The following is a 13,544-nucleotide window of genomic DNA, read 5'->3' on the forward strand; positions in this document are numbered from 1 at the left end:
TCTTTCTGCATCTTCTAAGTAATGCTTTGCAAAGTTTTTACTGGCAAGGATATGCTTTTTCTTAACCAGGAATTCTTCCTTGCTATTCATTAGTTAGACCGTAAGATATAGGAGCAGAAGTAGGCTGTTTGGCCCATTGCGTCTGCTCTGTCATTCAATCATGGGTTTGATCCAATTCTTCCAGTCAACCCCACTCTCCTGCTTTCACCCCATACCCTTTGATGCCCTGGCTAATCAAGAACCTATCTATCTCTGCCTTAAATACACCCAATGACGTTCTCCACAGCTGCTCGTGGCAACGAATTCCACAGATTTACCACTCTCTGATTAAAGTATTTTCTCCGCATCTCAGTTCTAAAAGGACGTTCTTCAATCCTGAAGTTGTGCCCTCTTATCCTAGAATCCCCTACCATGGGAAATAACTTTGCCATATCTAACCTGTTCAGACTTCTTAACATCCGGAATGTTTCTATGAGATCCCCCCTCATTTTCCTGAACTCCAGGGAATACAGCCCAAGAGCTGCCAGACGTTCCTCATATTTCATTCCTGGAATCATTCTCGTGAATCTTCTCTGAACCCTCTCCCATGTCAGTAGTTTTACATGCTTTACAATTTTCACTGTTTACTTGGGCTCTACTGTGGAAAAAAAAGGAGTATATGATTCACAAATAAATATTCTCATTTAAGTTGATCAAAATCCATGGTTGTAACACTCATTTATGTAAACAAAGGGTTGGGGGCTGAATACTTTTTCAAGGCACTGTAAATGATGGACCTCTCTCCAACAGTGCAGCACTTCAAGGCAGGAGCTCACCACTGCCTTCTTAAGAGCAATTACAGACTCACCCCTTATACAAACAGTAAATAAATAAGTGTATGGTCCATATTTTTGTTCTAATCATGGAGGTTCTCAGTCTATACTACTTCAGTTGATTCATATTATTTTTGTCTTAGAAAGGTCCGAGGGGCTGAGAATGATTTGCTTCCTCTCCCATTATATGGGGTCTGAGGTGGCAGAGGAGACCACCTGTGGTGATATTTCATTTTCATTTTTTATTAGATTGATTAGTTTTGAATTTACATGTTTCTGAATGTCAGGAGCTGAGATGCTGGCCTTTATTAGTTGGGGCATTGAATACAAGTGTAGGGAGGTCATGTTCCAACTTTATATATAAAAGAGTAGCCAGATATCAGCTGCAGTACTCTGTTTAGTTCTGGTCACCACACTACAATTACAGGAGAGACAGACGAAAAGTTGAAGCGGGGTACATGAATGAGGTATATACAGTTGAGGAGTATAAAAGGGATAGACAGCAATATTTTCTTCTCCTCATCAGAGGTAAATAGAACTAGAGGACCGAGATGTCGGGTAGGGATAAGACATTTAGAGGTTATCTGAGGGGACCTTTTTCACCTAGAGAATGACAAGAAGCTGGAAAACACCTCCTGACAGGTGGTGGAAGCAGTGTCACTGACAGCATGTTGGATGCATCTGAACAACCAATTGAATTACCTGGGTGTAGAAGGGAGATGGGATTAATATAGATGGGTACCCATGGGTCAGTTTGGACATGGTGGGCAGAATGTCCAGTATTTCCATGCCCAATGATTCTACCTGCAAATATTTCTGAAGGCTTTGACAACCAGTTAAGTGAGAAGGCATGGCTTACCTGGTTGTCAAAAGATTTTTTTTTACAATTCTTCTGTAGATATAATTTGTTCTGGCTCACAGCCTCACGGAAATTATTGTAGATGTTTTCAGTAATGAAGGTCAGGGCAACCTCTGGGGATGCTCCAAGGTAAACAAAGACTTAGTGGATGGGTAAAGAGAAGATTCTAGGTCATTTTATAAATGGAGTCCTCATAGCTTCACATGATTCTGAGATCATGTGCAGGATCTGCCGTAAGTTATTCAAGATTCAGGATTTATTTATTATCAGAGAATGTATAAATTATACAACTTTGGGATTTACTTGCTCATTTGAGTTATTGCTGGATCCATTCTGAAATTGTCCTTTGTGTCCACTTGATTCACTGATTTCTTAAATCAGAAGGCTATGGGTTTGAATCCAGAGAACTGAGCACTAAATTCATACCAACCCTTTCACCTCCTGCTGAGAATGTAGTATTATCAAATTAATCATTAAATTGAGGCCTGAAGAATCTCAGAGCAAATGAGATGTTTCCCCTTGGTAGGTGGGAGTTGTGGGGGAAGAAGGTAATGACAGTTAATTCCCATGAACTTCAGGCACTTGTAATACGAACTCAAGAATTTTGTTTTATGTAATAGACATTTGTTACCAACTTAGGTTTTTTTTAATTCATACAAGGGATGTTTCTGCCTCTGGTGAAGTCAGCTTTTCTTGCCTATCCTTTCTTGCAATTGGTGGTGAGCTGACAGTTATTGTCACTTGTTCTACCTTTCAGTACATTCTATATACACACTTAGTTGTCCTGTACACTGTTTACTAAAGGGCCTTGTGTGGTATGTGGAAGATAAAAGAAATAAATCAACTTGCTGCTGGATTTAAAGTGGTCATTTATGCACCTTAGATTTAGATATGTAATCAGTAGCTGTAGATTGGTAATATGTCCTTTTTTTAATCTCAAGGTATGCCCTGTAACTAACCACGTAATCATTAACATAGGATTGCTGCTCTTAGCATACCCTCCAGATGAAGAAGGGCAAGTAAGGTAAGACCAACCTATTAGATTGGAGGTTATACTTAAATGTTACACTTTACTGTATTGGGTACCTGACATTTGTTTTCTATGAGTGAGATTCATGGTGATCTTTCACTTCAAGATTCTGCCCTGGCTCATGAGAATCAAATTTCCTTGCACTGTAGCTCGGAGAGTGAAACATGAAATGGATTGGGCAAATTTCAGCATGGTTCATAGCCACCATTTCCAGTAATGGAAAACTTCCCTTACTACTACCTACTTTAGGATCAGTTGATGTAAGTTTGGCTTGTGGACTTTTAGCAATCACAACATTGCCTAGGATCAGGAATGGAAGTGTTACTTGGATGCTGTGGGAGATATTCCTCCATGGTCAGTCTCCGGGTGTAGCTTTGGGAGGGAATTTGACCTACATCATTTCAAAGGGCCCCTCCTGTGCAGTACTGTTCTATGTAGCTGCCTTGACTCAAGAGCCCCCGAGTTCACGTTGGAGGCATCAACTGGGAAATTATCTGAAATGAAAAGATAGGCTGTAGTTATTTTAGCTGCTGGATGAAAGCTCATGAATTCTGAATGGGAATTGAGCCTGTGACCCTTCAAACCTACCCCTTCCTGCAGATTCATTCATTTTGTCGTCCCCATTCTGAAACGTTTAGTACTGGTTAGCCCTTACACCCTCACAGTATGTTTCTGTACCCTGCATTAGCATAGAATCATAGTGTTTTCTAATGTGTCCTTCCATTACCCGCTCCTGTGTGTGTAACCTGCCACTAAGTTGCTATCAAGCCTTATTAATGATTTTTCAGACCCAAGGCATATCATACTTGTTTGAAGGGTGCATGGAATCTAAATACGGGCATCTTTGCAACTGTGGGTGTTGGAGACTTAACTGCTGTCCAGGGACAAACAAGGTAGGTTAAATGGTGCATTTTCTCAACACCACCTTGTTTGTGAAATGTAAGTTAAGGCTAATATTTCAATCTCTTTTTGTGCAGTGGCAGTGTTTGGAGTACCTTTCGGAAAAGCTGTGTTGATGTAGCAATGCGTTGGCTAGTCCCCGAAAGTACCTTTCGCAATGTGAACAGAATGACGAATGAAGCCCTGCATAAAGGTATGCTGCGATACCATGGGTGTGAGTTGCATGTGGCGCACATGATCTAAACCATCCACTACAGCCCTTCCTCAGTGCTACACAGCGGCTTCAAGTGCCCCGAGGCTTCTGTGCACCGGTGATGTTTATCAGGTTGGAATTCAAGTCTGTTCATAAACACAAGGGATCCTGAAGATGCCGGTAATTCTGAGCAATATACACAAAAAGCTGGAGGAACAGTAGGTCAGGCAGCATCTATAGAGGAGAATAAACAGTCAGTGTTTCAGGTCAAGACCCTTTGTCAGGACCGGAAAGGAAGGAGGCAGAAGCCAGAGTAAGAAGGTGAGGGGAGAGGAAGGACTACAAGCTGGCAGGTGATGGGTGAGACCAGCTGAAGGGGGAAAGGTTGGTTGGTGGGGAAGGGGGTTGAAGTAAGAAGTTGGGAGGGGATAGGTGGAAGAGATAATGGGCTGAAGAAGAAGGAATCTAGTAGAAAGGAAAAGATCAGGGGGATCAGAGGGAGCTGATGAGAAGACAAGGGATAAGAGGATAACTAGAATGAGTGGGAAAAGAAGGTTGGTGGGGGGGAGAAATTACTGGTTGGAGAAATTGAAGGTTATGCTATAAGGTTGGAGGCTACTCAAACAGAATGAAGTGTTGCTCCTTCAATATCACTTTGGCCTCATCGTGGTAGTAGAGGAGGCCATGGACAGACCTGTCATATTGAGAATGGAGGTCGAATTGAAATGGGTGGCCGCTGGAAGAATTTGCATTTTGTGGCAGACAGAGTGAAGGTGCTCGACAAAGCAATGCCCCCAATCTGTTGGATCTCACTGATGTAGAGGAAGCCTCACTGAGAGCATCAGATACAATAATTGACCCTGAGAGACTCGCAGCTGTCCACTGCAAAAGGCAAATTCTTCCATTTAAATTCAACCTCCATTCTCATTCTGACATGTCTGTAGCACTTGTCATGCTTGCCGATATAAGTATCAGGAGGAATATCAGTGGAGAGAGATAAAAACATAGAGAATGATCCCTACAGAAAGCAGAAAGAAAGATGATGTTCCTTTCTTTCCCTGGTCCTACACCCAAAGAGGGTAAGGATATGCCCACTGGAGCGCAGGAGCCCTGTTGCAATCAAATTACAAGGAATGCTATGCCCTCCCTTTGGCAAACTGCTGTTCACTTTCAGCTGCTGATAATGGAATTGAAATCAGGAGAAATAGATTGGCACCGATAGACCCATGCATTGCACTCTGAGAATCTATTGTGATTTTCCCCGCACAGTTTCTCAGTTAATCACTCCAGGCAAAAAGTTACCAAGCAACAGTGTGTTAGAGTCTGTGTCACTCTACATGTCAGGTTATTTTAGTGACCTGCTAATATGAGACATTACAACACAAGTCACCAGTGCCATGCTGGGTGGAGGGACTGGGTTATTACTGGGTGATTCTATATGTGATTAATCTCATGATTATGTTAAAACAGGCATGTTTTAATCTCTCTGCCTGTTGATAGAGCAAAACATTAGTCTTGGTGCTTAGCAAGAAAGTTGGGGAGAGTAGGATTGCTGTGCAATGATTTATTGTGAACCTCGGCTTCTGTCTAGGTCGCTCCTTGAAACGCCTAGCGGATAGTGGACGCTGTATGTGGATTGTTCTGTAGCTGTGAGTCACCATCGTTCGTTCAGACAACAAATTTTAAAGGGAAGAATCGAGACACCATCCTTCAAGAACAAAGCCAGCTGCAAATGCATTGAAGATTTTAAGACCTTCAATTTTTTTTAAAGCTACCTCTTTGGTCAAATTTTTGTTTCAGTCATTCCTTTTCATGCCATTAAATAAGGCCATATCCTTGGAGATTTTAGGAATAAGAATTTATCTTCCAAGAATGTGCACGACATTGAATAGTTACGTTTATTTTTTGTAGACTGGTGCCTAATTTACAAGTACTGACTATACCCTCACTGAAGTTTAACATCTTTGATGTTTGTATTACCTCAGTATATAATTTAGAACCTTGTTAGTCATGTTGATATTAATGTCTTTGGAGATTACCAGGACATATTGCTGGTTATTTTTCTTGTTAGAAATGCCATTTAACCTTTAACATTATTTAGTGTTTAGTTTGAAAATGCAAAGAGCTGGTTACATTCCTTCCTTGAATCCTCCCAGTTCATGGCTTTCTGACTAAGAATGCTGCTTGTCATTGGACACAAGACTGGTTCTTCACAGCAGCTAACCACCTTCAGAATTCGTTGGTGGGGTTGGTTGTTCCGGTTACAGAATCACAGATGATGAGCAATGTAACCAGTTTCCACATCAAGCTGTTGCTGAGTAAGAATATGTTCCTCTGATTTTTAATAAAGGAGAGACAGAAGCTCAGTGTAAATAGTCTGCTGTTGGAAATATAATAAGTGAATGTCAGTACTGACTCTGAGTGTAGATTGGGCTGAGTTCACAAGTGATTAAAACTCAGATGGCATCAGAATTTGTGGCCAGTAAAATCAGAAGACAGGAAATGGATTGGCAAGTTTTGCAGCCAGGTAATGCACTAAACATTTACCTCAAATGGTTTTCTTTGATAGGAGCTATAAAATTAATTGGGTGTTGCAAAACAGGGTTCTTTTTTAATTTGTACATTTTCTGCTAGAGAGACAAATTTGACACCAAAGTAAGTGAGAGGAAATGGGTGGATTTTTATCTAGACATGGTCTAAGTTCATGACTCTAACAATCCAACAAAGATGTGTAGATCACACAAGAGATAGCAGATTCTCTCTGAAAACAAACTCATTTCTTTCCCATGCTGTCTTAGTAAGTGAGTCATGAAGGGGTGGGGTGGGTAGTATGTGTGTGTGTATGGTTTTAAAATTACTAGCTCTGCCAATTGCGACATCTGATATTAACCCAATGCAGTTTTTTCCCCCGCCCATCCAACTTTTCAAGTGAACCTCCCTGTCTTGTCTTCAATATTAAGCAACACCTGCCCAGTCCGAGGCTCAGCCCAGTATTGCTGAAGCTTAACAGAGAACTGGAGAAGGCTTGGACCATCCAGTCAACCACACTAGTATCTAATGGGAAGTCCACTTCTGAAATGTACAAAGTAAAGGAAAATTTCTCTTAAGCTGCAGCTTCAATGATGTAGTGGAAAGGACTGATAAAGGCTGCCCAGTAATCCGACATCACTCTTCCAGTCCAACCCTGTTACCAATCAGTACGAGGACTCCCAATCTACAGCAGTAAGTCTGTTGTATAATTTGGCTCCAGGTTCTCTGTGTCCACAGTTGTCTGAATCAGGTTGGCTCTGTTGTGTTCTTCTACAGCACCTAACAGGCTCTCTGGTGACATCATCCAGTTTGACGGCATTGATTTCCAGTTGGTGTCAACTCATTGAGTGCGTTAACCACTTAAACTTCACACACATTAGTGCCACTTCTGAACTGGGTGATACCCACTTTGATGAGGGCATTCCTAAATCTCCATTAGATCTTAATGATCTGTATTGATTCACTCCCAATAGCTATGAATCCATTCAGATTCTATGGCTCCTCTCTCCCTGCAGAAATTCATTTGCCTCATTGGCACCTAGCCTGTGTGATAGGGGTTCAGTTCAAGAGCTTAACATGGTTCTTGTTCGTGTGATCCTGTGGCTGATAATAGCCACCCTCAGTGCAGCTCATAATGCCTGCCAAAGTCTGCGAATAACTCAGGTCTGGGTATGTGTGTTCCAAAAGTCTCTGGAAGCCCAGTTGGGGGTTACCTCTTGCCATTTAGGCTTTTTCATGCACTTAACACAAAGGTGACCCAAGATCTGAAGACTGTTTTCAGATGATAGACACTTGGGATATTGCATCATCTTCAGATGTTGACCTTCGGATTTATCAAGCATATTTCGAAAACAGTTTGAACAATTTGAAGTTACCATGCAGATTTGCATCTGCTCCAGTAATTCAGGCAATCAGTGCAGAAACTGGACACTGAATGAACTGTTTCCACCTTCTGTCATTCAGGGCTGTCTGATCTCCAGGATGCCACAAAACGTTGCCACAAGTGATGGTTCTGGTTAACCCTTACCTGGAAAGTCAAAACTTGCTTGGATGAGGAAGTGGAAGGGTGGGTTAACAAGTTTGTAGATGACATGAAGGTTGGTGGTGTGGATAGTGTAGAAGGATTGTTGAAGATTACAGTGGGACATTAATAGGATACAGAGCTCAGCTGAGAAGAGGCAGAAAAGCAGAATTCAACCCAGAAAAGAGTGAATTAATTCATTTTGGAAAGTCAAATTTCAATGCAGAATACAGGGTTAATGGCAAGATTCTTAGCAGTGTGGAGGAACAGAGGGATTTTGGGTACCACATTCATAGACCCCTGCGCAAATAGACATGATTGTTAAGTCATAGGGTGTGTTGGCCTTTAGTTGAGGAATTGATTTCAAGATCCATGAGGTAACATTGCAGTTCTATAAAACCTTGGTTAGACCACATTTGGAGTATTGTGTTCAGTTCTGGTCATTATAGGAAGAATGTGGAAGCTTTAGAGAGGGTGCAGAGGAGATTTACCAGGATGCTGCCTGGATTAGAGAGCATTGCTTCTGAGGATAGGTTGAGCATACCAGGGCTCTTTCTCTTTGGGACAAAGGAGTATGAGGGGTGACTTGATAGAGGTGTGTAAGATAAAAGAGACTCAGATTGAGTAGACAGCCAGAGACGACTTGGGAGGCTGGACATGGCAAATATGAAGGGGCATATTTTTGTGATTGGAGGAAAGTATAGCTGGGATGTTAGAGATACATGTTTTGCACAGAGAGTGGTGGTGCATGGAATGTGCTGCCAAGGGTGGTGGTAGAGGCAGATACATTATGACATGTAAGAGACTCTTAGATAGCCCACCGTTTTCGTATTATCCATGTGCCTATGTGGGAGGGGAGGGTTGGTTTGATCTTAGAGTAAGTTAAAGCGTTGGCCCAGCATCATGGGCTGAAAGGCCTGTACATTTTTTACACAGAGTGGTGGGTGCCTGGAATGTACTGCCAGAAACTGTGGTAGTCCCTAAGGTGGCAGATACATTAGGGGCGTTTAATAGACTCTTGAGAAACTGCAATGTTCTATGTTCTGTGCTTTGCAATGTACCATCCAATTGTTACGTAAAGTGCAGACTCTGCCAAGAAAGAGGCCAGGCTTCCAGGTCAAATTAAAGTGAAGGTTAATCAAGGGCATCCTTGGCAGATCTTAGCAAGAATCTGAACTGTCAGGATTGGGACTAGGGCTGATCGTTGGGGATGGAATGTCTGTCAGATTAAGATATGACAGTCTCTTATTCCATCTAAGTACTTAATTAAACCTCTGATCCCAAGAGCTCTCTAAATCCCTCTCATCCTCAGCATTAATTGGTTATCCCAGTGTATTTTCATATTTTTAAAAAAATCAGTGTCTTCAGAGTTATACAGTACAGGAATAGGTACTTTGGTCCATGCTTAGTAGCTTACCTGAACTATTTCCATTTACCTGTGTTTGGCTCATTTTCCTGTCAACCCGGAGTTCGCTTGGGTCGCAGATCCCTTGCTTAATTGTATTGGTCCATGGCATAATAAAGTTGGGAACCCTTGCTCTTAGCCTTTCCCACCAATGTACCTATCCAAATGTTTTTCTAACATTGTAACTGGACCTGCCTGTACCAGTTCCTCTGGCTGTAGGTTCCATGTACCCACCATCCTCTGTGTGGAAAAACTTTCACTTCAGGTCCTCTTCAGTTTTCTCCCCTCTCACCTTAAACATATGCCCTCAGGTTTTGAACTCTCCTACCCTGGAATAAAGAACTCTGATCATCCACTTCATCTATTTCGCTCATGATTTTATAAACCTTGATATGGTTACACCTCAGCCTCCTTTGCTCCCCCGGCACTCTTCCTTGCAAGTGGGCGAACTGTTACACCTGAGGCAACATTTCACCTGCGAATCTGTGGGGGTCCTCTACTGTATCTGGTGCTTCCAATGCAGCCTCCTCTACATTGGTGAGACCTGACATAGATTCGGGGATCATTTTGTTCACCACCTTAGCTCCATCTGCAAAAAAGGATTTCCTGGTGGCCATCCGTTTTAATTCCAGTCCCCATCCCTGTTCCAACATGCCAGTCCATCACCTCTTCTTCCATGATGAAGCCACTCAGGTTGGAGGAGCAACACCTTATATTCCATCTAAGTAGCCTCCAATGTGAAGGCATAATCATTGCATTTCCCATCTTCCAGTAATTTTTGCCCTCCCCTTCCCTCTTCATCAATTTCCAGTTCTGGCCCCCTCTTTTGGAGCATAGAAGGTTGAGGGGGAACCTGATAGAGGTATTTAAAATTATGGGGGGGATAGATAGAGTTGACGTGGATAGGCTTTTTCCATTCGGAGTGGGGGAGATTCAAACAAGAGGACATGAGTTGAGAGTTAAAGGGCAAAAGTTTAGGGGTAACATGAGGGGGAACTTCTTTACTCAGAGAGTGGTAGCTGTGTGGAATGAGCTTCCAGCAGAAGTGGTTGAGGCAGGTTCGATGTCATTTAAAGTTAAATTCGATAGATGTATGCACAGGAAAGGAATGGAGGGTTATGGGCTGAGTGCAGGTCAGTGGGACTAGGTGAGAGTAAGAGTTCGGCACGGACTAGAAGGGCCAAGGTGGCCTGTTTCCGTGCTGTAATTGTTATATGGTTACCTTTCTCACCTGCTTATCACCTCCCACTGGTTCCCCCCCCCCCCGCCTTCCCTTTCTCCCATGGCCCTCTCTCCTTTCAGAGCCCTTCTCCAACCCTTTACCTTTCACCTCCCAGCTTCTTACTTCCTCCCCCTACCTCATCCACTTGGCTTCACCTATCACCTTCCTTCCCATCCTCCTACCTTCTCATTCTGACTTCTTCCCCCTATCTTTCCAGTCCTGATGGAAGGTCTCAGCCTGAAATGTTGACTGCTTATTCATTTCCAAAGGTGCTGCCTAAGCTGCTGAGTTACTCCAGCATTTTGTGTGTGAACACTGCAGTTACAGAGATTAATTGGGCCATCAGTTAATCAGGACAGCTGTTATTTGGGACAACTCTTAAAGAACAAAAACTGATCGAGAAAATTACCAGGATTCCCTGCATTTATTTGAGAGACTGCCAATTAATTGAGGCAGGAGGCATACTGAATAGGTTTCAACAAGCATCAGTTGTGTGTGTTTGTGTTCAAAAAGCAATGATTTTTGTCACTGATAGTTGACAAATAATCAGTAAGACAATTCAGAACTGTTTAGGTCATGCAGTTTCAAGCATTCAGGTGTGGAGATGCTAGAAATAGGAGTGAAAATGAAGTGATGTCACTACTTCAACTTGTAAGGAACTACGAAGAATTTGAAAGTATTGACAATTATCTTGAAAGCTACAATGAAAATGAAGATGTAGAAGATGCAATCGTCGATAGAATTGTACGAAGGCAGTCCATTATCTGCACTAGATGTCTGCGCTGATTTCATTTACAGTCAATCAAAAGAACACCGCAGCGTGCACTCTGGTAACTATTAGAAACCAATACACAGTTTTATAGTACCGTATTTCTATTGGTAGTGTTCCAATTTGTTCTGTATCTCATTTAAATACATAATTTCTTACTCAGTTTGCCTTTTTATACCTTTAACTATTTCCATGAAATTTCAACTAATTGGGGAAGCTTCTTAATTTGGCCAAAATGTACTGGGCCCTATGTATTGCAATTAACCAGAATCCATTGTATTTATTTTTTGCTGGTACAAGAGTGAGGAAATACTTTCATTTCTCTAAATTTGTTGAAATCAAGTTTAGCATCTGAAAATAGGGTGAAAATTATTGGATTTTTTTTTCCTGACTTAAGCATGGATTACAGTATGGAACAAAAGAGACTTCTGATGGAAGTTTGCATACGGAACATTGCTTCCATGTCCTTTTACACGAGTCAGATCCAGGATCAATCCCCACAGACTGGGATTTACACAAGGCTGTGGTCATGCGTACACTTTTTGTCAGCAGACACTATCTGGTCTACATGCCTCACCCTATCCAGTCCATAGTATGGCATCCTGTACAACCTTACCATTTCATTCCTTTGACACTAATGTAACCAAATCAGAAAAGACAAAGGCTCAGTCTTTAATCTCTACACAGATGAGATTCTCTTGGGGGAAAATTTTGGAGTGATGTTTGGGTAGTAATTATTTAAGAATAGTGAAAATCTTTATCACTTCTGTAAAGTTCTGTTGAAGATTCCCAAACCAAAATTTATTATTTAAAAATAGTAATTTTTTTTGTTTTTATTATGAGTTTGTGTATTAAGAGATGGAATCACAAAGCAGTAAATGTGACGTTCTGGTACAAATCAGCAAGGTCTACAAACAGAAATATGAAATCTTAAACTATCTTGTATTACTTTATGGATAATTATTAAGTGCAGAAAAGTCCCAAAACCTCAAAATATTTTGTTGAGATGTTTCACATCTGATTGCGACACCAGAAGGGGTCTTGGTTTACTGCCTCATTTAAAAGACAGCCCCTCCAGTACTGCCGCATTCTCTCAGTACTTTTGGGGTGGCATTTTGCACCGAAGACTTTGCAGTGGGGCTTGATCTACAACTTTCTGACCCAGATGCAGCAGTGTGACCCATGCCTTGCCCATTTAATGGATTGATGAGACAGATTTACAAAGGGAGGCCAGTCGGTCAGTGCACTTAAATGTGGCGTAGGATGGGGAAGTTCACCCTTCGAGAGAAGAAACGATAGGCCTATCCCTCTTTCAAAGATGCAGCTGTGTCCTCCTTGCTGGAGGACTGTTTGATGCTGTGGGACTGGAATGCATCCTAGACAAGGATGGTAGTGTTTTTATTTGAGAACCATGTAAGCATTCTGTTGAAGACTTTGTAAATGTGTATACTTTTTTAAAGCAAAAGCACAGGTGCTGAAGAGGTTTCAAAGGTACATTTAATGTCAGAGAAATGTATACAGTGTACACCCTGAAATTCTTTTTCTTCGCAAACATCCACGAAAACAGAGCAGTGCCCCAAATAATGGCAGTTATATGTTAGAACCCCAAAGCCTCCCCCAGCTCCCCCCATACATAAGCAGCAGCAAAGCGATGACCCCCCCCACCCTCACCAGCAGTAAAAGCATCTGTGCCCCCACCAAGCACTCAAGCATGCAGCAAAGCATCGATAAAGACTCAGACTTGCAGTACCCCAAAGACTACTCGTTCGTTCACCAGTAATTCGACATACCAAAGGCGCTCTCTCTTCCTAATAAGGGAAAAAGAGATGTCCTCATTTCACAGCAAGAGGAGCAAAATACTGCAGGATCTGGAAACCTGGAATAAAGCACAATTACTCAACAGGTCAGAGAAATAGTCCAAGCTGTGATTCAATGGATCACATACCGTCTTCACAATCAGGTTATGGATTGAAGCCCCATTTCAGAAACTAAAACACTGCACAGTCACCAAGTGCCAACTCAGGAAGTGCTGCACTTCTCAGATGCAGCAAAATGTCACTCTTTGATGAGATCTTAAGCCAACTCTTCTCCATGGAGGATATGAAATTAAACTGAGGAGAAAGCACACATCCAATGGTATTGGTTGCACTTGAGTCCCAGCATTCAATAAGGTGAAATTGAATGCCAAATTGCTCTCTCCAGTGAAATCCTACGTATTGTATCTAAAACTCTGTAGATCCCACCCCTGAATATAATCAGCAGCTGAACACAGAAAATGAAGAAATTCCTCTCCACCCCTGTCC

The 13,544-nt window shown here is 42.0% G+C and overlaps 1 protein-coding gene across 1 annotated transcript in view; it reads left to right on the forward strand.

The window, feature by feature from the left end:
- The window catches only part of dcaf15 (DDB1 and CUL4 associated factor 15), a 46,503-nt gene extending 39,944 nt beyond the window's left edge, over positions 1 to 6,559 (forward strand). The window contains exons 10-13 of the mRNA XM_072248275.1: positions 2,613 to 2,695; positions 3,490 to 3,594; positions 3,679 to 3,794; positions 5,386 to 6,559. Coding sequence (XP_072104376.1) covers positions 2,613 to 2,695; positions 3,490 to 3,594; positions 3,679 to 3,794; positions 5,386 to 5,441 — 360 coding nt within the window. The 3' untranslated portion in view covers positions 5,442 to 6,559. The remainder of the gene's footprint in view (positions 1 to 2,612; positions 2,696 to 3,489; positions 3,595 to 3,678; positions 3,795 to 5,385) is intronic.
- Positions 6,560 to 13,544: the final 6,985 nt, after the last annotated feature.

This window comes from Mobula birostris, chromosome 32 (assembly GCF_030028105.1).
Source record: "Mobula birostris isolate sMobBir1 chromosome 32, sMobBir1.hap1, whole genome shotgun sequence".
Lineage (NCBI taxonomy): Eukaryota > Metazoa > Chordata > Chondrichthyes > Myliobatiformes > Myliobatidae > Mobula > Mobula birostris.